The sequence below is a fragment of the Pipistrellus kuhlii genome, unplaced genomic scaffold (assembly GCF_014108245.1).
Source record: "Pipistrellus kuhlii isolate mPipKuh1 unplaced genomic scaffold, mPipKuh1.p scaffold_m20_p_9, whole genome shotgun sequence".
Classification (NCBI taxonomy): Eukaryota; Metazoa; Chordata; class Mammalia; order Chiroptera; family Vespertilionidae; genus Pipistrellus; species Pipistrellus kuhlii.
Window position 1 is genome coordinate 28,024,587 of NW_023425595.1, and position 23,625 is coordinate 28,048,211.

The following is a 23,625-nucleotide window of genomic DNA, read 5'->3' on the forward strand; positions in this document are numbered from 1 at the left end:
GGAGTGAACTGCAAATTGTGACTCTTTGATTACGGTTGTTGTCGGTCAACTCATGAGGAACCCATTTCCCAAACTTTTGGACTTTGCCAAGTGCACGTAATTGATTGGAAATTGTTTTTTGTGAACAATTTAAAGTTGTCGCAAGCTTTTGTTGGGTAATTTGAGGATTTTGCACCAAAAGAGCTTGAAGACCTTCTTGATCAAAATTGGACACACGGCCTCGACCACTCTTGTCATCTAACGAAAAATTTCCCTCGCGAAATTTCTCAAACCAACGCTGGCATTTTCTGGCGCTAACTGCATCTTGACCAAGAGCACTACAGATGTTTTTTGCAGCCTCACTTGCTTTTCTTCCTAATTGGAACTTGTAAAGCATGCAGTGCCGAATATGCTCTTCATCCGCCATCTTCTTAGCCCTAGTTTTGCAACAAAAACCAAACCAAACACAAACTTTTTCAAGCAAAACTTGTTAATTGCACTTCACACGTTCTGTAGATACCACGTGTTTGAAGGTTATGTCAATACAAGTCAACGCCAAGTAAGATTTTAAACGAATGTTTAAAAAACGACAATTATTACTAGACCCGATATAATCCACCATCCCTGTGCCCTTTACGTCTTTGGTGGCATTAATCTCTCCCAGCCTCCAGCCCCCTCAAGTTGTGATTTTTGAAAAAAATTTAATATCTTGGCTAGGTGGGGGTGAGGAGCAATTTCAGAGACTTCTGCTTGGTTTTCCCCACTATGATTGCTCAGATCTCCAGGCTGAGGACTCAGTGTTGAGGTTACTCTAATTGCCAGTATATCAATTCCAATTATACACATGGGGATTGGGGAAATGACCAAATGGACAGATCTGTGGGCCCAGGAGACTGCAGCTGAGCTTTAGCCAGGACTCTTATTTATTAGTCCTACTCCAGTGGGGCGGGGGTCATGACGACACTTTGGGTCTTTGTATGTTAACAGTAGATCATACCTTTTGCCCTGGAGTCCTTGAAACACCTGGGCATTCCCCTTTCCATGGCGTACAGTCACCTGGGTGTGTGGTGGTAGCCATAGGTCATTCCTGGATTCCTACAGGAATCTATGTAGTAAATAGTTGTCACTAGATCCCAGGGCCTGGCCTTCCCTTTAGTCGGTGGGCTCTGGATCTAAATATTGGCACAGCTCTGGGAGCTGATCCTGCCCCCTGCTACTCAATTCTGGTTGTGGAAGTTAAGCGGCTCCCTTGTTGGTGATCTGTTCTGCTCCCAGGGACGTTATGTCCTATTGACCATTTTCACAGCTCCCTGCTGGTCAAGCACCCTTGTCTGTCTTTCCAACCTTGTAAGGCTTTGAGGTAATTATGGCCGCCTGGCATCTGATGATTAAGTTCTACCAACTTACTTCATGAGGCCTCTACTGCTTCAGGGCCTCATTATTTCTATGACCATTTCTGAGCTAGCTTGCTTCTCTGTCAGCCCTGGCCTGCTGGAGGTAGTCCACTAGGTCAGCATGGTCCAGTCTTCTGGCTGACACTTAAAAACAATAGTGTTTTTTTTTAAATTTATTCTTCTGTTCATTTTTCCATCAAATATTTATGGAGTCCCAATTATGTGCCAGACACTGTTTTAGGTGTTTAAGAAGCAGTAGGAATGGTGGTGGAATTAGAGGGAAGGGACAAGATTCTAGTGTTGCTTCAGAGGCAAGACTGTACAGCCTGGTGATGGATTGGATTAGGGATGGGGAAGAAGAGCTGTCAAGGTGTCTCCTAGGCCTTAGCAGACAGTCTACACCTCCGTTCACCTCATGGACTTGTATTTTTAGCCAAGCTGAAACGTGTGGGGTGGCATGTATGTCCACGCTCATAGGCTTACATTCACTTGTGGGACCCCTGCTGTCTTGAACTTCCTTCACTCATACTAGTTCTGAGGAGGTGGGGCAGGCTGGACACATGAAAATCCCTGGATCTTGAGGTTCCTTCCTTCCTTTCCCTGACCCTGCTGTTTCCTCTGGGGTGGGGCAGGCCCTGAACACTTCTGCCCTGGCTGGGGTCATAATGATCTCAACTTCCCAAAGGTTTATTCTAGGGCCTGACCTTTAACTTGAGCTGTTATGGGATTATTTTTTTCCTACACATTGTAAATTCCCTGCTTCTGTCGCACAAGCTGCCCAGTTTTTTTATATAAGCTGTATTTTTCTTAAACACGGACATGAACAATATTTTAGAAATAAATATTGATAAACTGGTTTGTGTTGACCTATAATTAAATGAAAGACCAAAATGGATCAACAGATAATTGCAAGATACCACACGTCACAACTTATGTTATTAATAGGCTCTCTGAGCTCATTTAAAAGGGTTAAAACACCTCTAATATCAGTAATCTTGTCTGATGATTTTAATGACTGACCAAAGAGTATGTGAGTGTGTCTTTTGATTGCCGATTATCTTCCCACGGGCTTTAGGCAGTAGTCATCAGTGTTGCCACAAGAATTTAAAAGATGTTATCTGTTGCCGGTTTAGTGTAAATTGGTCCAGGATGATCACTCACCATCATCAGGTGTCAACAATTCTAAGGCAGCAGGAGAAGTTCACTTATACTCTGCAGCTGAAAATGAACTACAAACAAAGCACACATTGAAAATTAGCATGATTTTAAAAATTGGTTGGGATCTAGACTTCATTTGATTTTAGGTCTCTCAGGTGGTAACAATAAAAACACAATAAAAACCACCTCCACTCTAGGTCTCCTCCTCCTCCTATGGCAATATAGTCAGATGGTTCAATAGCTAAAAGCTATGAGAGATAATCACTGAAACCTCCCATTCTTTTTTCAAAAATATTCTTAAATTGATTTCAGAGAGGAAGGGAGAGAGATGAAAACATCAATGATGAGGAAGAATCATTGATCAGCTGCCTCCTGCACATCCCCAGCTGAGGATGGAGCCCACAACCTGGGCCTGTGCCCTGACCAGGAATCGAACTGTGACCCCCTGGTTCATGGAGAGATGCTCAATCTTTGAGCCGCACCAGCCAGCATCCCTCCCATTCTTGACTTCCATCTATTCTGATTTCCTCTTAATTTCTTATATGTTTTTGTAGAGATTATGCATATAAAAGCAAATACAAATATAGATTCTTGTTTTTATAGGAAAAGTAGCAAAATAAACATGTTGTTTTGCACCTTTATTTTCCTTGAAAATTATATTTTGGAGATCTTTCCATATTAGAACATACAGAGCTTCTTCTTTTTTTTTTTTTTAGCTGTATAATGTTCTATTTTATGGATGTTATATAATTTATATTTCTAGCCCCCTATTGATGGCTACTTGAGTTGTTTCTAATCTTTTGCTGCTACAAATGTTGCTGTGATGAATAGCTTTGTACATGTCATTTTGCACATTTTGTGCTAGTCAATCTGTATTAAATATATATTTAATTGAAATACTTTAAGATTGTTTTGTAAAATTTATATCAATATATACTCCCACCACTAATGTTTTAAATGCCTGTTTCCTTAATCTTAACAGAAGAATGCTTTATCAAATTTTGGATTTTTTGTTTTATATGTTTAAAAATCATTACATATCTTTTAATTCATGTCCTTTGCTCGTTTTCTATTGAATCACTGGTCTTTAATTAACATCATTTTTTTTTCAGTTTACCATTTGTTCTTTGACTCCATTTATGTTTTTTTTAACATCAGAGGTTTGGGTTTTTTTATTTTTATTTTTTATAGTTGAACTCATTAACCTTCTTTGATAATTTTTATGTTACATATATTTTACCACAATTTTTTAAAAATTATATTTTATTGATTTTTTTTTACAAAAAGGAAGGGAGATAGAGAGAGAGAGCTATAAACGTCAATGAGAGAGAAACATTGACCAGCTGCCTCTTGCACACCCCCTACTGGGGATGTGCCCACAACCAATGTACATGCCCCTGAGCGTAATCGAACCTGGGACCTTTCAGTCCGCAGACCGACACTATACCACTGAGCCAAACCGGTTTCGGCCACAATTTTAATAAGTAAAAATAAAATATAAATTTAAAAAGGGGATCAATTAAAAAATAAGGACATGTATTGGCACATATCACCAGAGGTGCTGAGGTGGGGCGTGCCTTTGGGTTGGTGTCTCAGTGTTTCTCTTGGCTTCCCCTAGTCCCCTTCATATCCTGAAGGCTGTTCCTGCTTCTCATTCACCACAATCACATCCCCAGGAGAACAGAGAGCCCTGCCATTCCAGCCTTCCAAACAAAGGGCCCAACATTCACTTTGATTGGAACATTGTCAAATGCTTATCTCTGAACCAATGACTATTGCCAGGGGGATGGAATGAAAGATACTGTCTGAAGCCAATTCCAAAGCCTGCCGTGAAGATCGTGCAGCTTCTTTCCTAGGAACCGGACTGCCTCAGGGAGGGATGGATATCTGTTGGGAAAGAGAAGGGAACAGATAGGGTAAATAACTAAAAAATTTATTACCTCACATCCAGTTCAGACATATTGAAAAACTTTCCCAGGAGATGTGAAAGCCTCTACGGAGAAGAAATTAATGTGTATGTAAGAGCAGATGGGTTTTCCTTCCCACATTAGTCCCCTAGTTAGATCGGCTAATCTGCAGAGTATTTCACCCATAGCTCATTGTTTTTTTGGAGACATCTCAGCAAACACCTTTGTCCTTGGGTAATCAAGGTGCTGCACTTCATTTATTCAAATAGTTATTGGGACAGATGTCCTATCTTTCAGTCAAAGGGAGCAGTGTGTGTAAAAGAAAAATGTATAAGGGGAAAAGTGACAAGCTCCTCATACAAGTAATTTTATGTTCCTGGAGCAGAGCTTATAAGAGAGAAGCAAGGAAGGTAAAATGGGATTGAATCATAAAGGTCTTTGGCTTGGCAACTTTTTTTTTTTTTTTAAATATATTTTATTGATTTTTTACAGAGAGGAAGGGAGAGAGATAGAGAGCTAGAAACGTCAATGAGAGAGAAACATCCACCAGCTGCCTCTTGCACACCCCCTACTGGGGATGTGCCCGTAGCCCAGGTACATGCCCTTGACCAGAATCGAACCTGGGACCTTTCAGTCCGCAGACCGATGCTCTACCACTGAGCCAAACCGGTTTCAGCGGCAACTCTTATTTCAATTTATTTATTGAAGTAAAACACTTATACCCAGTTGGCCAGGGTGGCTCAGTAATTGAGTGTTGACCTATGAACCAGGAAGTCACGGTTTGATTCTGGGTCAGGGAACATGCCTGGATTTCAGGCTTGATCCCCAGTAGGAGGCATGCAAAAGGCAGCTGATCAATGATTCTCTCTCATCATTAATGTTTCTATCTCTCCCCTCTCTTTTCCTTTCTGAAATAAATAAAATATCTTAAAAAAATACACACACAATAAAGTGCATAAGGTGCATAATTTCCAGCCAACATCTCAACAAATTTTTATATATGGGCACATCCATATACACCCAGATCTAGCGGAACATTCCCAGCATTCCAAAGGTGCCTGCATGCTCCTTCCCAGTCAATACCCATCCCCAGAGGGAACTACTGTTTTGGATTCTATTGTTATGAATCAGTTCTACCTGCTCTTAAATTCCATAGACATGGAATTTTACAGTATGTACCCTTTTGTATCTGGTTTCTTTCACTCAGTGTAATGATAATGAAATGCCTCCATGTTGCTTGTTTCAGAGTTTGATTGTTCTCTTGCTCCGTGGCATTCCACTGAAAGACTATTGCACAATTTGTTCATGTGATCTGTAGTTGGTGGACATGAGGGTTATTTCCAGTTCCGTGCTAGTGTGAACACAGCTATTCTGAACATTCTTATACATGTTCTTTGGTGCACTTATGCACTAATTTCTCTGAGGTATATACCTAGAAGTGGATAGGCATGTTTTGCTACAGTAGATACAACCCAACAGTTCTCCAGAGTGGTTATATCAAGGGAGTTTTGACTTTAGCCCAAGAAAGACTGGGAATGGTATGAAATTTACATCTCACTTTGGCAGCCATTGTGGAAGGTGCACAGAAAGGAGGTGAGTGTCCAGACAGGGAGACCGGTAAGGAACCATGACCAGGGCAACAGACAAGGTGGGGGATGATTCGGCCCTGAGCTCAGGCAGCTGTGTGGAGGAAGAGGATGGTTTTGAGAGATGGTATAAAGGTAGAGTTGATAGGATTGTTTGGATGTGGTGGGGAGAGAGTGAAGTTCAGGATGTCTGCCTGGTCTCTGAGTTGGTGTTGGCAGAATGGAGGTGACTTCTCTCAGAGAGAGAGCATTGAGGAGGAGCGGGTTGGAGGAAGATGAGCTCCCTTTTGAACAGATCTAATCTGAGGGACCTGTGAAGGTGGAGGTAGCCAGTAGGCAATTGGTAGTACAGGACTGAAGCTAAGGGGAGAAATCTAAACTAGGGATTTCTAGTCTGGAATCCCAGGAATGAGTGAACCATGCGGAAGAGTGTGTGAAAAGGGGATTCCCAAGATGATCAACAAGGCTTTTCCTGCCTGGCCAGTGTGGCTCAGTGGTTGAGCATCAACTTATGAACCAGGAGGTCACAGTTGGATTCCTGGTCAGTGCACATGCCCAGGTTGTGGGCTTGATCTCCAATGTGTGGGGCATGTGGGAGACAGTCAATCAATGTTTCTCTCTCATCATTGATATTTCTGTCTCTCTTCCCTCTCTGAAATCAATAATTTTTATTTTATTTTATTTTATTTATTTATTTTTTTTAAAGAAGGCTTTTCCTGAGAGTTAGGAAGAAAGCCAGGAGCTTGCCTGCTTTGGTAAAAACTCAGGGGAGGAACACTTTCTAAAAGGAGTTTCCAGAGACTGCTGAGGAGTCAGGCAGATGGTCATTGAAAAGTGTCCTATGAACACTGAGCTTAAACTCGTCACTCACAGTCAGGGATTCTCCGTCTCAACAGTCTGGAATCAGAAATCCACACCATTGAGACGGGGCTGGCTGGCCGTGCTGCCTCTCCCCTCAAGCCTGTTTCACAGCCTCAGTCCAGGGGCAGTGCCTGTGGCCTCTCAAAGTGTGCGGGGACCGCCGCTGGACAATAGAGGGCAGACAGCAGCTAGTGCATGGTGCACAGAGTCCCTCCTGACATCGGAACACTGAGACATTGACGTCTGAACACAGATTTCCCCACGGAAATCCCCAGCTGTGAGCCATAGTGGCTTTAATCTAAGTGTCAGAAAGATTGCCCGTACTCTGGGAGACCCAGCTGGAAGCACATTTGCTGAAGGTTGGGGCAAACAAACCAGAATCCAGGACGTTTTAAAAGATCTGTGACGGTGGTGAACTTTTCCAGGAAACACAACAAAAACGGACCCTCGTGGGCAAAAAGCCCTGGGTCTTCACTTGTATTCTTACTGAAATATAAACCCTGGAGACGGGGAAGGGGAAGAACAGCGCACGTCTCATTTCTTTAGAGGCACAGGGGCTGGAGGAGGCTCCCGCGGTTTAATAGGCAGCTTTATGTATTTATATGCTCTGACTGGAGCTAAAGAGCGCCACGCCACACAATGGGCAGCTTCTGGTTGGATTTTAAAAGAAAATAACTTTGATCATTTCAAAAGCAATGAAGCCTGATGCAGCGCAGAGAAAAGAGGGCAGTAATTTATGGCCACCATTAAGGACACAAAGACAAAGGCAGTGGGGACGTTTCGCGAAGTGAAGACTTGCCAATGTGTAAAACCCACCCTTACGCCTGGGAGAAGCGGAGTGGCTCTGCCCGCACCACACAAAGGGGGTGGGAGACAGAACAAGGGGTGCAACCTGCCTGCCTCCCCTGGGGATGGAAAGGTCAGAAAGAAAACAACACAGAACGTTATTTTCTCAGCTTCTCCACCAGTCAGCGGCATTAGCCAGGAAGGCCCGAACAGAGAGACCCAGGTGCCTGGGTGCCCTGGGCACCGGAGGGGTGCAGCGGGGGTGGGATGGGGGAGGATCCTGGGAGGATGGGCCCTAGGAAGATGTTTTTGTGCATGAGCTAGGCGGGGATTTTTGGTGGTTTTTTTCCTTTTTCATTTATTTATTTGTTTGTTTGTTTATTTTAATATATTTTATTGATTTTTCACAGAGAGGAAGGGAGAGGGATAGATAGCTAGAAACATCGATGAGAGAGAATCATCGATCAGTTGCCTCTTGCACACCCCCCACTGGGGATGTGCCCGCAACCAAGGTATATGCCCTTGACCGGAATCGAACCCGGGACCCGTCAGTCCGCAGGCCGACGCTCCATCCACTGAGCCAAACCGGTCTCGGCCCTTTTTCTTTTTTTTAATCAAAGGAATGAATAGATAGATATAGACATAAATACAGATACACACAGATGCACATGTATATATGTGAATATTCACAGGAGAAAATGCAATAAATACAGAGATGCTCAAAGAACATAAACATCCCTGAGTATGGTGTTTGCTGCATCTAGGAATGGCTGCTACATTTCCTCCCGGAGTGATGCAGAGTGCGGTGGGATGCAGTCTTCGGTGCCCAGGGCGGTGTGGGAAGGCCCCAGGCAGTGTGCTCCCTTAGAAGGATGTCTTGTGTGGGGGCCGGGTGGCCAGGGGTCAGACCTGACCTTTGTGAGGTCAGGAGGTCACAGCTACCACGTGTGCCCCAGGCGAAGTTGGGGCTGAGTCTTGTCCCTGGTGGCTAACCCTTGACTTCTAGCCCCCCCTTTCCCTTCACCCTTTAGGCTGCCCTGAAGAGAGAGGTCACTGGTTTTCGGGGAAGTGGGCATTTTCTGCTGTGACTCCGGGTTCAGGGTGTCCCTGAGTCTCAGGAGGCCCCGCAGTGGGAAATCAGAGGGCAGAGCAGAGAGAGGTGCAGAGGGTGTCTGAGGCAAGCAGAGAACTGGGGACCCCTCTGCACTGAGCTCTCCTGCGTGGCAGTGTCTGTGCAATCACCCCATCCATCCACCCGTGCCCCAGACCCTAAAGCCCCCTTCCCAGTGGGGAAGCCCTGAAGGGGGCTTTGCGGTCGGGGGACTCTAGGACTCAGAGGTCCGAGGACACTTTCTGGGTGCCCCATGCCGAGCAGCTCGGGTTGGCAGGCTGTCTGTCCGCCCAGAGGGATCCCCGCACACGGGCAGGGGGGGAGGCTGAGCCTCAGCAGGATGGGAGTGCGGGTTCGGGGGCCCCCAGATTTGGTCCCGGGCCCGGGGGCGGGAGGGGGCGCGGCCGCCCGCACGGACGGCCACCCCGGCCACCGAGGCCGCGCCCCCTGCGCCCGGAGCGAGGGGCGGGCGGGGGAGGACCGTGTGAACGAGGCCGGGCGGGCGGGGCCGGCGGTGTCAGCGGCGGCCGGGCCGCACTCCCCTCGGAGCCGCCGCCGCGCCTGCCATGGGGGCCGCGGGCCCCGGGGCGGCCCGGGCGCTGCTGCCGCTGCTGCTGCTGCCGCTGCTGCTGCGGGCGGCGGTGCTGCCCGGCCCGGCCCGCGTCCCCGCGCCGCCCGAGGGTGAGTGTCCGCCCCTCGGGGCGCACCTGGCGGGTGGGGGTCCCCGCTTCCCCGGCGGCTCGGGGCCCCGGACGGGGCTGCGGAGCTCCGCGTGGCCCCGCTCCCCCGGGGCCTCACCCCTTGGCCAGGCCGCGGCGCCACGACCGCGGGGGCGGGAGGCCCAGGGCCGGCCTCGGACCCCGGGCCGATGACAGTTCCGTCCGTCAGGGGCCCCGGACAGTGCCCGCCGGTCAGACGCTCCCCTGCCGAGCAGGGCGCAGGGCATCGGGGTCTCAGGTCCGGCTCCTCCTCGCCCAGATGGGGAGACGGGGACCGGGGCCGCGGCCAGGGCACCTCAGTCCGTGGGGCAGCTTTGCTCCTGCTCCCTCGGAGGTCCCGGGGGCTCTCCGGGGGCTTCGGGGTCGGATCCCGGGAGGGATCTCTGTGCGGAGCAGCCGCTGCCGGAGGATCCCGGGATCCTGCAAGCAGCCGCCAGCCCGGCTCTGGGGCCGGCGTGGATGAGGACTCCGGACAGTCTTCGCTAACCCGACTCGAAATCCTTTCAAAACTTTTGTTTTTAATTAACCTCTTAGAGTGATGTCAACCAGGAAACACCCCTGCCAGGCCTGTGTCCAGGCTGAGAGGGCGAGCAGGGGCGCAGGGGGGTACCATTCCCTCTGGGCACCACCTGGGAGCCGGGGCGATGCGCTCAGAGCCCCTGCCAGCCTTCCGCCCAGAGCATCCCCGAGAGGAAGCTGACGGAGCGGCTCAGGTCTCCTGATCACACGTGCAGGCATTTGCTGTTTCCTGCCCGTGTTCCCAGCCACGGGGCAGGGGCCCAATCTGTAATCAAGGTGGGGAGGCGGGCAGGAAAACAGTGACAACCTGCAATGAAAGGAGAGAAACGTGGGGAGCACATCCTGGGAGACCCCACCCCTCCGCGCGGGGGTCCTGGTCGGCCTCCTGGAGCGGGTGGCTCTGAGCTGAGGCTCGAAGGCGCTCGGAAAGGGTGGGGAGCATCGCAGTCAGAAGGGCCAGGCTGTGCCTGGAACCGCATGGCAAACGGGATGGTACATCCCAGAGGCTCCCCAGCCGGTTCGGTTCGCCGGTGGAGCGTGAAGGCGGGTGGGCGGGTGGGAGGTGATGGCAGAGAGGGGCCGGGGTCGGAGCCCAGGAGCTGCCTCGCTCTTTTGCAGATGTGGACGAGTGTGCCCTCGGGCTGGATGACTGCCACCCCCATGCCCTGTGTCAGAACACGCCCACCTCCTACAAGTGCTCCTGCAAGCCTGGCTACCACGGGGAGGGCAGGCAGTGTGCGGGTAAGTGTCTCGGACACCGTGGTGGTGGGCCGCCAGGGGACACTCCCCACCTCCTAGGCTCCTGTGGTGGCCACTCATGTCGCTGAAAGTCCTGCCTCTTCCCCTGAGTCACTGCCTCCCCCCCTGCCCCCCCCAACACACACTGTCATCCTCCAGGGACTGGGGATCAAGCCTTCCTCAGAGCTGATCATACAGTTGACGTGGCTAGCTTCTAAAAAGGAAAAGAGGTTGTTTTAGTATCTTTTGGTGCCACTCGGTTTGGGGGCAGAAAGTCAGCAGGAGGCTGTGCTAGCCAGAGCAGCAGATCCCGCTCTCCCCTCTGGGGTTTGCACCTTCTCTCTGGAGTCTGAGCGCCAGGGTCCTGCCCTCCCCTCCCCGCAGGCTCTGCAGCTCCACCTTGTCCCTGGCTCTGGGCGGCTTGGGGTTGTGACCCGCCACACTTGAGAGCTACACCAGGGCCTGCCTCGTCTGGAGCTGCCAGTTCACCCTGGAAAGATGTGTTCTGAAGGAGCCTGAGGCCTGGACTCTGCCACTTGGAGTCCTTGGCCCCTGGGGGTTAGCTCAGCGTCGTGAACTCTGAAGTTCACAACCAGCTGGAGACTGTTCCTGGGGTTGAAAATCATAGCCTGTGGGAGCGGGCAGGGCTGCTTTTCAGGGAGTTCTGAGCCAGCCCCACCCTTCGTTTCACAGAGGAGAATGCTGAGCCCAGGGGAGTTGGGAAAGGGCCTTGTGGCTATGACCACACAATTAGCCCGCAGGTAAAAGGAAGTCAGATCTGCCCTCCAGCCCTGGCCCAGGCCCCATGACCCTTCTGTTCGCTCAGCCTCCCGCTGTCCCTCTTTGGTTGGGTGAGAAATCCTATTTTATGGTCTCCTTTTTGCTGAGGAGCAAAACTCCTGCCTCTTCCATCAGGGGAGGCATGCGCCTGGTCAGGTCACAGCAAGTGGGGTTGGCGGTCCATCCATAAAGGCCTTCTGTGTCTTCAAATTCATGCTTTCCCAGAGACAGACATCCATCTCTCTAACTGCCCTACATCACGGGAAGCCGAAAAGCTACCTCTCCCTGACACATCTGTGTGTCCTTCCATACCGCCCCCTCACCATCTTAAATATTTTTTAAAATATATTTTATTGATTTTTACAGAGAGGAGGAGAGAGGGATAGAGAGTTAGAAACATCGATGAGAGAGAATCATTGACCAGCTGCCTCTTGCACACCCCCTACTGGGGATGTGCCTGTAACCAAGGAACATGCCCTTGACCAGAATCGAATCTGGGACCTTTCAGTCCACAGGCTGATGCTCTATCCGCTGAGCCAAACCGGTTTCGGCCATTTTACATATTTTATTGACAGTATTGGAATTCACATGTGTTGGTACCCTGCTTGGGGGGGGAAATGTTCACTTTTTCACAGTGTCCTCTGGTCCCTGTGTCCTCTCTGGGGGCAGGAACCAGGCCACAGCTTCTTCCGGACAAAGTGCCTATTTAATAAATGATGTCAAATGACAGGTGGCAAGAGTTTCCTTATTCTTAGCTGTTGGGTTATAATCGAAATTAAAATTGAATTGCTAACAGTTTGTAGTTGAAAAGTCTACTATTGATTTTAAAATAACAACTGATTCACTGGCATTGTTGCTTTTATGTACTTAAATTGCTATTTAACATAATATATGATTAGTGTCATAAAAAGTTAAGCAGCACAAAAATGAAAAAAAAACAACCCACAATAAAACAAAACAGAAAATTTGTCCACAGGTAATCACCATTAACATGGAGCATATATTCTTTGCATTTCAAACTAAAACCCTAGGAGAGTTTGCTCTTTGAATACTTGCAATATGTATAAACCTAACGAGTAAGGACGTCCTGTTTAGTTTGGACTTTTTGGTACAGGAGTTCAGAGGAGAAGGATTGCAAGGATTTAAAGATGTAACTCCTTTACGTGTGTTTCTTGGCTTATTAGTTTTTAAGTCTCTTGGGTCCAATCCAGGGTATCATTTGCTCCTGTCTCCACAAACTTTCTTCTGCCCAAATGTTGGAGATGAGAAAGTGTGGGCCCTGGAAAGTCTTTTTAAAAAATTTTTAAAAATATATATTTTATTGATTTTTTTTACAGAGAGGAAGAGAGAGGGATAGAGAGTTAGAAACATCGATGAGAGAGAATCATCGATCAGCTGCCTCCTGCACACCCCCTACTGGGGATGTGCCTGCAACCAAGGTACATGCCCTTGACCGGAATCAACTGTCTATCCACTGAGCCAAACCGGTTTCGGCTGGAAAGTCTTTTTTAAACAAGGTGATTCATAAGTGGCTTAAAGTATCTAAACATCTTTAGATAAAGATTTTTTATTTTAAATGATCTTTGCTTTTATCTCAGACTGCAAAGAGCGGATGTTTCAGTGGTCAGTAATCAGTATATAGTCCTTACTTTCCAGTTTAGGGAACTGAATTAAGTTTAACAAAAGTGAATGTGAACTTGACCTTTGTATAGGAGCTGTATTTAAAACTTTTTTTTTACTTAGAGATTATTTTAGGCTTCAGAAATTTTGCAAAAATAGTGCAGAACTCATATGTGCCCTTCATTTATCTTACTCAAATATTAACAACTCATATAAATATAATACAGTATCAAAACCAGGAAATTAATATCTCCGCAATATTAACTAAATTATAGACCATATTCAAATTTCACCTTTTTTTCTTTAAATGTTCTTCTCCCCTGACCCCTCTCACCCAGGCCCCAGGATCCAGCTTGAAGTCCCCCGTGACATTTATCTGTGGTCTCTGTCTCGTCCAGCCTATGACAGCCCCTCTGTCTCCCCTGGTCTTTCCTGCCACGGACACTTGATGAATACAGTTTAGTTCTTTTGTTTGCCTTATATTTCCTCATGATAAGCATTGATATGGCAGGAACTGAAAAGATAAGAATTACTCCCTCCTCCTATTCCATTGCCCTGTTCTCATTCCTCCTTCTCTCCACCCCTTTCCCCACACGCTGTGGGTCGCCATCTCTGCTGTGTCTGTCTTTCTCACGATAAGAGTGTGGTTATGCGTTTGTAGTAAAACCACAGCGAAACGTTGACAAGGCTGCTGTGGAAGTGCCACTGTGCATCCCACCGGGAGCTCGCAATGGCAGCATGCTAACAGGTGATGATACCATTGACGCCTGGTGAAGATGGCATATTCTGGGTCTCTCCGCTGCAAACTTAGTATTTTTTCTTTCCATAGACACATGGCTTGGAGCCTATACATTCAGCCTACGCTAATATTCTGTTTCTTCTCAAGTTGTTGCCCTTGGATTTCAGAATCCAACTATGGATCTTGCCTGCAACAATTATTGCTATGATGTTGCCTCTTGGTAATTTTGTATTTCCACTGTTCTTTATACACCCATTAAACTGGTATTCTTCTATAAGGAAGATTCCTTCTCCACGATTCATTCATGCATTGATTTCTATGTTTATGTATTTATGCCAGTATGCACTTGTGGGTATTTATTTAATTACTAGAGGCCCAGTGCATGAATTTGTGCACAGCAATTGGGCTGATGGAGTGGGGGGCAGCCAGCCTGGGGAAGGGGCTGTGGGAGGTTGGCCAGCCAACCGGGGGTATGGGGTTGTGGGGAGAGGGACTCCAGGAGGTTGCCCAGCCATAGGAGATTGGCTCTGGGAATGCACTGATCACCAGGGGACAGCTCCTCCTTTGAGTATCTGCCCCCTGGTGGTCAGTTATCAAAATAACTGGTCAAGCTGTTGTTCAGTTGCTTAGGCTTTTATATATATATTATATTCCCCCCTATTTGTATATATATTTAGTTATTTATTTCTGGCTCTTTTGTGTGTGTGTGTGTGTGTGTGTGTGTGTGTGTGTGTAAGTAACAGTGAGTTATACTGATACTTTGTTTTTTGTTTTTTAAAAATATATTTTATTGATTTTTCACAGAGAGGAAGGGAGAGGGAGAGAGAGCCAGAAACATAATGAAAGAGAGATACATCGACCAGCTGCCCCTGCTCACCCCCCATCGGGGATGTGCCCACAACCATGCCCCCGACTGGAATCGAATCTGGGACACTTCAGTCCGCAGACTGACACTCCATTCACTGAGCCAAATCGGTTTCGGCTACACTGATACTTTGGATTCCAAAGCAATACTACAAGATTTATTTTAACCTCTCTTTTTGCTCATTCATAACTTCTTTCTCCAACGGAGAAACTTGGCTCAAATTGTTTCAGCTTTAGCCATTAAGAGCTCCATCACATTGTTGCCTGTGTCCTTTTCACATGCCCCCGTCATTTATATAAGAAATTCTTAATTTTTTGGTGCCACAAAATGCTCCAAACTCATCTTCTATTTTCCCCCACCCCAGCCCTGGAATCAACCACTTCTCCAAGGAACCCTGATTCCTTTTATTGAAAAACGGTGTATAGAAACCAAGATCTGGATCTTTGCTGTTTTCATTGTTCCTGGTGATTACTCCTGGGTCTTCTCAGTGGACAGAGCTAGAAAATATACTAGTATGTATGTTTATTAGGCCCCCCCCCATCTCTATTAATTTTTTGAAGACATGTTTTTATTGATTTCAGAGAGAAGAAGGGAGAGGGAGAGAGAGGTAGAAACATCAATGATGAGAGAGAAGCATCAATTGGCTGCCTCATGCATGCCCCCTACTGGGGATCATGCCTGCAACCTGGGCATGTACCTGACTAGGAATTGAACCGTGACCTCTTGGTTCATGGGTTGATACTCAATCACTAAGCAATACCAGCCAGACTATTAATGTTTTATATCTAACTCGTGTGTGTGTGTGTGTGTGTGTGTGTAAGTAACAGTGAGTTACACTGATACTTTGGATTCCAAAGCAATACTACAAAATTTTTTCTAACCTCCTTCTTTGCTTATTCATAACTTCTTTCTCCAACAGAGAAACATGGCTCTTAGTATTTGAAATATATTTACCAATCCTAGTTTGTTCAATTCTAGTATACAAATTAATTATTTGCAGAATTGCCAATCCATACCCTGTAAGTAAAACAGGTTTGGTCATTAGAGGACAGTCTTTGTATACAGCTGTTTTTGTTTTTAACCTTACAACAGCCAGTCCAGATATGTTTTTCAAAGTTACTTCGGCTAGTGTTTTTCTTCCCCATTCTCTTTAGTGTGGTTCTATTATAATACAGTAAATTTGTTTGTTCCCCCCTATTTGTATTCCATTTAAAAAAATATATATATTTTATTGATTTTTTTACAGAGAGGAAGGGGGAGAGATAGAGAGCTAGAAATGTCGATGAAAGAGATACATAGACCAGCTGCCTCTTGCACACCCCCTACCGGGGATGTGCCCGCAACCAACGTACATGCCCCGGGACTCTTCAATCCGCAGACCGACGCTCTACCACTGAGCCAAACCGGTTTCGGCTGTATTCCATTTTTTATGCCTCACTTCACCCCATCCCTGTTTCTTTTACTTAATATTATATCTTAGAAACCACTCCAAATCAGTCCATAGAGATTGTTACCATTGTTGTTTTTAACAGCTGCATAGTAATCTGTTGAGTAAATGTACCATAATTCTCCAATTACTCTGCTCTGACTTATAACCTCTGCATCTAAGTTGGTTTTAGTATTTTGTAATTACAAATGCTGCGTAAATAATTATTTGCATATTTACTTTCCTGTTGTTGGAGATGTGTCTTCAGGGTAGATTCCTAGACGTGGCGTGGCTGGTTTAAAGATAAATACATAGTTCTCCATGCTAAAGAAATAGCATCTGACTGATTTACTTCTCTTTCATTCCTCAGACATTGATGAGTGTGAAAACGAACTCAAAGGAGGCTGTGTCCATGACTGTTTGAATATTCCGGGCAATTACCGCTGCACTTGTTTTGATGGCTTCATGTTGGCTCATGACGGTCATAATTGTCTTGGTAAGCACAACGGTTGGGAACGGCAGTTCCCCTTTACCCTCGGGCACCCCCATCCTGGGTTCTCCTTTGATGAAATACTCATTAAAACAAAAAGGGGATCAGAGACTTGTGTTTTCTGGCCCCCTAGAAATCAAACTCTGATAGAAAACCCGGTAAAATGTTTTAGTTTAAAAAAAAAAATTTTTTTTTAAATTGATTTCAGAAAGAAAGGGAGAGGGAGAGAGATATAGGAAACATCAACGATGAGAGAAAATCACTGATTGACTGCCTCCTGCACACCCCTCACTGGGGGGTTCAGCCCACAACTGACTGGGAATTGAACCATGACCTCCTCGTTCACTGGTCGACGCTCAACTACTGAGCCACGCTGGCTGAGCATGTTTTAATTTTTATTGTGATCATTCATAATATAAATCCTCCACTAGTCCGAGGAGAGGGGCAGGCATCATCATTTCTACTCACTGACTTTTTAGCATTGACTTGTCACCTTTAAGATCTTTGATTTTGTGTTAAAAGGGTCTTGACTTATACCCTTATAACTCTTTTCTGCTGTAGGTGTCTCTGTTCTAGAATTAGGTAAAATTACTTGTCCCGAAGAATCCGAGTGTATGCTTGAATCTCAGCCAGGTGGACCCTCCCCTCTTTTTTTCTTGAAATAGAGAGAAATTCAAACAGAAACCTTCCATCAACATCCTTCTAAGTATTCCACTAAACAGAAACATCTGTTGGAGTTTCAGTCCCTGAGTTAGGGACTATAAGTGGTGTTTACATTGGTTTCTTATGCCCGGAATGAAACAGAACTTAGAAATAGCAGGCCATGGGGTAGGGCTGTGGGATGGACAGCCTTGGAGGATGCCGTACACCTGGCAGGCAGGTTTTTTGGTCTGTTCGCACTGGAAGGCTGCTGTCATCCGCTGTGTGGGAACACATGGTGGGAGACAGCTGGCATCGGGTTCCTTTGACACTGGTGACCCCTCATGGGGCTGACCCACTGATGTCCACTGGGCTGACCTAGCCTGGCCCTGTGGGGATGGCTGTGCGGTGCTCCCTCCCAGTGCAGTGGGAATAGCCACTTGTTCGAATGCTTTGAGGTCAGCTCAGACGTCACCGATAAGGACGGGCAGCATTTGTGTTTGTGGGGGGCATTTTCCTTTGGGACTCACATGTCCCGTGACCTTTATCCACTTCAGTGTCACCTGGGGCCTCATCCTGCCTGTGGCCTGGGTAGGCGGTCAGGCTTTGGGTCAGCCACTTGGCTTGATGGAAGGCTGGAGGATCGCGAAGCCCTTTTCAAACTTTTAGGCCATCGGTATCACATTAGAGACAATCCTGAGAGCAGCAACACGTTGAGATCAATGAAAAACTCAAAAAGAGGAGACCACTTTCCGTGTATATTTGCTGGGAAGCATACAGTGTGTTTGTACTGCGGCTGTTGATTTTTGTTTTGTTGGTTCCATTTTCTGGGGGTGGGGGGCGGAAATCTCACATTTCCCTCTGATTTGCTAACAGCGGCATTTTGAGGGCTTGGATCTGATAGCAGAGCCAGTCATCAGAGTTATGCTCACACACACAGCCTTGGAGCAGCGTGAGCTTCCTAAGAAGCCAAACCATCCAGGAGTTAGGACCCGGGCCGGGGGTGGGGGGGTGGTGGTGGTGGTGGTGGTGGTGGTGGTGGTGGTGGTGGTGGTGGTGGTTCTGAGCACAGGCCCCACTCAGGAACCCTGAGGCCTGGTCCTTCCTTGCCTGGCCACTAACACAAGCTATTTCAGCAGACTATCTCCATTTCCTGCCCCGGGGGGCCTCTCTGTGGGCTTTGTAGCAAGGATGTGCTCTGGAGAAAGATCCTGAGCACCCACGGACCCACCCTGAACAGGCTGAGGATTCCTTACCAGGAAGGCACGAGAAAGCCACGTGGCTCACCAGGAAGGGCAGGACAGCGCGCACAGCACAGACCTCTCTGCCAGCTCACCTGGGAGCGGCGGAAGCCCTGTGCCCAGGAACGAGCTCAGAGCCAGGACCGCTCAGGAGTGGCCGCTTCCTGTGCTGTGTGGGATGAGCCCTCACCTCTCCCGGCCCCACTACCCACCCCTTAGCCACAGGCGTGCCAGCCAGAACCTACAGAGTGAAACACCACTGAGCCCTGGCACTCAGCCCAGAGTCCTCCAGGATCCGAACTGCCTGTGAGCCAGAAAAGTGAAACGCAGCCCTGCCGCCCCTCGCGCCCCGCCCGCGCCCCGTTCCTGTTTGCTGAGCGCCTGGCCGGGGCAGCGCTCCCGCTCCAGCCCCCGGGGGTTGTAGCGGCGGCTCTCCCCGCTGGCTGCCCATCAGAATCACGTGGGGAGTTTTAAAACAACACCGTGGCCGCTGCGGCCGGTGTGGCTCAGGCGCTTGGAGTGTTGCCCCAACACCAGAAGGTGGTGGGTTCAAGTACTGGTCAGGGCACAAAATCTCTGCGTGCACGCCAGAGGCTATCAATAGATGTTTCTCTCTTCTCTTCCTCTCCTCTCCCTCCTCCCCCCCTTTCCCTTTCTCGCTCTAAAAATCAATAGAAATGTGTCCTCAGGTGAGGATAACTAACTAACTGACTAAAGCAACACCATGGCCTAGGTCTCACCCAAGACTACTTCTGTTGGTGTCTCAGAAGGCAGATTCAGGCCTCAGGGTTCTAACGTGAAGCCCCGGGTACAAAATCCCGCTTTACTGTCTGGAGAAACTCACCAGCCTTGTGATACCCACGTGTGAACACACGCACTCCGTTTTAAGTCAGTCAGAGCTAACGACACGTTTCTGATGGCTTTGGCGAAAGGGAAGGGTGGGTGAAACCTGGGCTGGGGGGTGGCAGCTCGGAGGGGCGCACACCTTTCCCCAGCGGTAACGCAGGATTTGGGGTCCAGGGAGGCAGATCCCCCCGGCTCCCGGGAGTCCTCGCTGAGGAACACCCAGGCCAGGTGTGCTCGCCCTCAGGAATGTGCTCCCTTCGCCCTCTGGCTCGGAGAGGGCACGTTTGTTAGGCTGCAGGGGATGGCTCTGGGCCCATCAGTTTAGAAAGGCATCTGCTCGGTGTGGGAAGACCGCTGCGGTAAGATCTGAAGCTTGAAACCAGATAACAGATATTTAAATGTGAATTTTCTTGTGCCGAATGTGCCCAGGAGCTAGCGATAGGCACGTGGGAAGTCAGGCTGGCGGGGGCGGGGAGGGGGAGGAATGGCTTTTAGATCAGCCTTCCCCCCAGCCTCTCTGGAAGTTTCCTCTTCTCGGCTCCGGTGGTGCTGTGCTCGCCTGCTTGCTGTTCATGCCCTGGACGGCCTGGGTGCCGCAGCAGGTTGCAGGCTGTGCTAATAAGACACACATCTTGGTCCTTAAGGAGTTTGCCATCCGATGGAGATAAATAAGTAAAAGATTTTAGGGGTCAAAGGTACAAGTTAAAAAAAAAAAAAAAAGATTTTAAGCCAAAACTGGTTTGGCTCAGTGGATAGAGTGTCGGCCTGCAGACTGAAAGGTCCCAGGTTCGATTCCAGTCAAGGGCATGTACCTTGGTTGCGGGTATATCCCCAGTGCGGGGTGTGCAAGAGGCAGCTGATCGATGATTCTCTCTCATCGATGTTTCTAACTCTCTATCCCTCTCTTTCTCTCTGCAAAAAAAAAAAAAAAAAAAAAAAAAATCAATAAAATATATTTTAAAAAAAAGATTTTGAGACTGCAGTTCGGTAAGTATATGATGAAGCCACGTGCATGTGACTCCGTGGGAGGAAAGTCCCCTCTCCCCCCGCTGAGGGGTGGCCCTGGGGGAGGCATCCCCGCCCTGCATTTCTGATGGTCCATCTCTGGGGCTCCTGCTGTCTCCTCTGCCTCCTCTTTCCCAGGTATTCTCCTTGATTCCGCCTCTGGCTCCCTTCCCGCTCCCTCTCTCCCTCTCCTCCGTCCCGTCTCATGTACATTCACCCGAATCGGGCCATCACAAGCACATGTGCCGTCTTTGCCACACCAGGTGTAGGTTTCCCACCACCTGCAGACCTTCCCCGGGTGGGGGTCAGCCAGTCTCCACCCCATCTCCACACCCAGCGCTGCATCTCTCTGTGTATCTTAGCCACCCCACCACCTGCTCGCATGGCTCGCTGCCCTGCAGGCACCTGCCCACAGCCTTTTATTCTTCCTCGGCATCCCCCCTGCCAGGCCCACCGGTCCCCACCGGTCCCCACCGTCCTGGGCATGGCTGTTCCAGGCACTTGTGTGAAGTCGGACCCCAGGCTTTCGATTCTTCCCCTTCCCTGTGTCCTTCCCTCAGCGGCTGGGCTGCCTTGTTCCTCCCAACATGGGAGTCCGCCACCCTGCTCCCGAGGGTCCCCACGAAGGGCCTCCTTGGCTTGTTATTCAGGGTCCTTTGCAGTGACCCCGAATCTACTTCCCAGCTCTCTCCTGCAACTTCCCTGCTTGTACCCACGCTCCATCCAGCCCAGGGGGTGACCTGCCGCTGCTGGAACAGACCCTGTGCTCCCCAGCCTTCCGGCTGGTTCTCACGCTCCTTCTTCTGCCAGGAACCCCTTCTCCTGGTTTGTAATTGAAGAAATCCTGCAGGGCCCCGCATTCCTCACCAGCTTCTCCACAAAACCCATCCTGACACCTGCAACCACAGGCGACCTCTCTTTCCTCTGTGCCTCATTTGACCGTCTCTCAGGATTGCTTGTGCATTTGTCTCTTCCCGGAGGGAAGGCATTGGATCTCACTCCTTTACCTTACGTTTTACTGCCTCCCCGAGCACGTGCTTTGGAAAGAGAGGGTGTTCCATCAGTATTTCCTGAATCAGTTCTTTTGTGTGCATATGGAGGGCCTTGTCTTAAGTGAGCTCCAGACCCATGAGGGCTGGTTAGTCACCTGGGGGTCCCACTGGCTCCCATCCTTAGAGCTGCTGTGGGAATGGGAAGAGGGACCTTATCTCTGCTCAGGAGGAATCCCAGAGCTGCCTGCCGGGCTGGGTGGGGCGCTCAAACAGTCACCCAAGCGGAGGCTGAGCCTTCTCCCCTGCAGACGTGGACGAGTGCCTGGACAACAACGGCGGCTGCCAGCACACCTGCCTCAACGCCCTGGGGAGCTACGAGTGCCGCTGCAAGGAGGGCTTCTTCCTGAGCGACAATCAGCACACGTGCATCCACCGCTCCGCAGGTACCGCTGCCGCCGGGGGCGGGGCCTGGAGGGGCGGGGCCTGGGGCGGGGGCGGGGCCACGCCTGGGTCTCCCCCACCAGCTCGGGCCCATGGAGGTCTGGAGGCTGAGGACACGCAGGCTGTGCTGCTGGGTACCCAGGCTTCTCCTTCATCTGGAAAACAAGTGGTGAGCGCTGAGGTCTCTTCAAAAGTCCCAGTCTCAGATTCTAATCTCTGAGAAGAGTGCATTGCAAACACGACTAGATGTCTCAGGGGAAATGGACACTGCCAGGTTTTTCAGAAACCGTGCCGCAAACCACAGCACCAAGTGCGAGCCTGCTCCCTGCCCGGGGCGGGTGGGGAAGGGCCGGGCCTTCCCGGGCTTTGCCCCGTGTTGCCCCCCGGCTAGGTCTGGCCTTCCCAGTGTTTTGCATTTTTGAACTCTGAGCCTCTGAGGCTCCAGGGGCAGGGGGACTCCCCCGCCTCTAGTCCCCCCAGGCTTGAGCTCCCTGTTTCTTTCACCCATGCCACCACTTACTATTCCTCCACACATTTGCAGAAGACTCCTGTGATGGCCGTCTTTTTATTCTTGTTTTCTTCCTCTCTTCCTTCAGTGGGCTCTTGGGAGGGCGGAGGGTTGAGGGCCTGTGGCCAGCCAGCCACCCTTAACCAAATGACGGGCGTTCGGTTACGCTCTGCTTTTTCTCAAGCCGGGCAATCACACATGGGTGGCTGCCTTTCTCCTCCCGGGCTGGCCTGTGCCTGCTCTCAAAGGAAGGGCCCTACATATTAGACTATTGACTCCTTTTTAATAACTTAAGAATGAGGCCATTCTCCGTTCTCCCATTACTGACGCACAGATTTGTAGGTTTATTATTTTCATTGTGGTTTCGGTGGCTTTTCAGGGGTTTCTTTGGGGAAGATGACTTCTGCCTCATTTTCTAAGCAGGATGGCTCCTTCCTTATAGCTCCCTGGAAAGTCTGTGTGGGTGCCAAGCCGGGCCAGAGAACGCACGGGGGCCATGGGCTCGATGGCTCTCACCACCCGCGGGGTCACCGGCCGTGTCGGAGCAGGTTCCCGCGCTCCGCCTCTCAGCCCGCAGCTGCCTCCTGCGGGCTGGATGGAGCGGCAGTTGGCTTTCATTTTCCCGCGGGTGTCTCTGGACTCTGAGCTCTGCATCTGGGAGAATTAAGGTGCCAGCAGCATAGGTGATCTGGTCTCAGAGCATCTCCCCTTTGGTTGCTCAAAGCTGCTTCCTGCACCCTAGTAGGTTTGGCTCAGTGGATAGAGCCAAAAGCTTCTGGGTTCCATTCCGATCAAGGGCACGTGCCTTGATTGCAGGCTTCTCCCCAGGCTGGACCCTGGACTGGGCTGGTATGGGAGGCAGCCAGTGGTTGTGTTTCTCTCGCATCGATGTTTCTCTCTGTCTTTCCCCTGCTCCCTTCCACTCTCCCTAAAAGTCCGTGGAAAAATATCCTCGGGTGAGGATCAGCAAAACAAAACAAAAGCTGCTTCCTGAGAAGTCACCCTGGGAGGGAGATGGGCACCTATAGGTCAAGCCATTGCTTGAACAGCCCCCCTTCCCCCAGGGGGTCCCACTGGTTCACAAGGCCACGCGTCCTGAGCCCTGGAGCTTCCAGAGCGGCCCCTCTTTCCCCTCCGGCAAGCCCTCCAGGCTGACTCCAGACCCTGGCTCCTCGCACAGAAGTCCACACTAACGCGGTTCCGCTCCACAACCTGTGTTTGCTACGTTTTCTGTAATTCAGACATTCTTGGAGCCCCTGAAGAGCACTTAAAATG

The 23,625-nt window shown here is 49.3% G+C and overlaps 1 protein-coding gene across 8 annotated transcripts in view; it reads left to right on the plus strand.

The window, feature by feature from the left end:
* The first annotated feature begins 9,287 nt into the window (after positions 1–9,287).
* The window catches only part of SCUBE2 (signal peptide, CUB domain and EGF like domain containing 2), a 64,564-nt gene continuing 50,226 nt past the window's right edge, over positions 9,288–23,625 (plus strand). For 7 of the 8 annotated variants that reach the window (XM_045577613.1, XM_045577615.1, XM_036427198.2 and 4 more), the window contains exons 1-4: positions 9,288–9,463; positions 10,639–10,761; positions 16,559–16,684; positions 21,710–21,844. In XM_045577613.1, coding sequence (XP_045433569.1) covers positions 9,349–9,463; positions 10,639–10,761; positions 16,559–16,684; positions 21,710–21,844 — 499 coding nt within the window. In that variant the 5' untranslated portion in view covers positions 9,288–9,348. The remainder of the gene's footprint in view (positions 9,464–10,638; positions 10,762–16,558; positions 16,685–21,709; positions 21,845–23,625) is intronic. The other variant, XM_045577617.1, reaches the window with a different exon arrangement.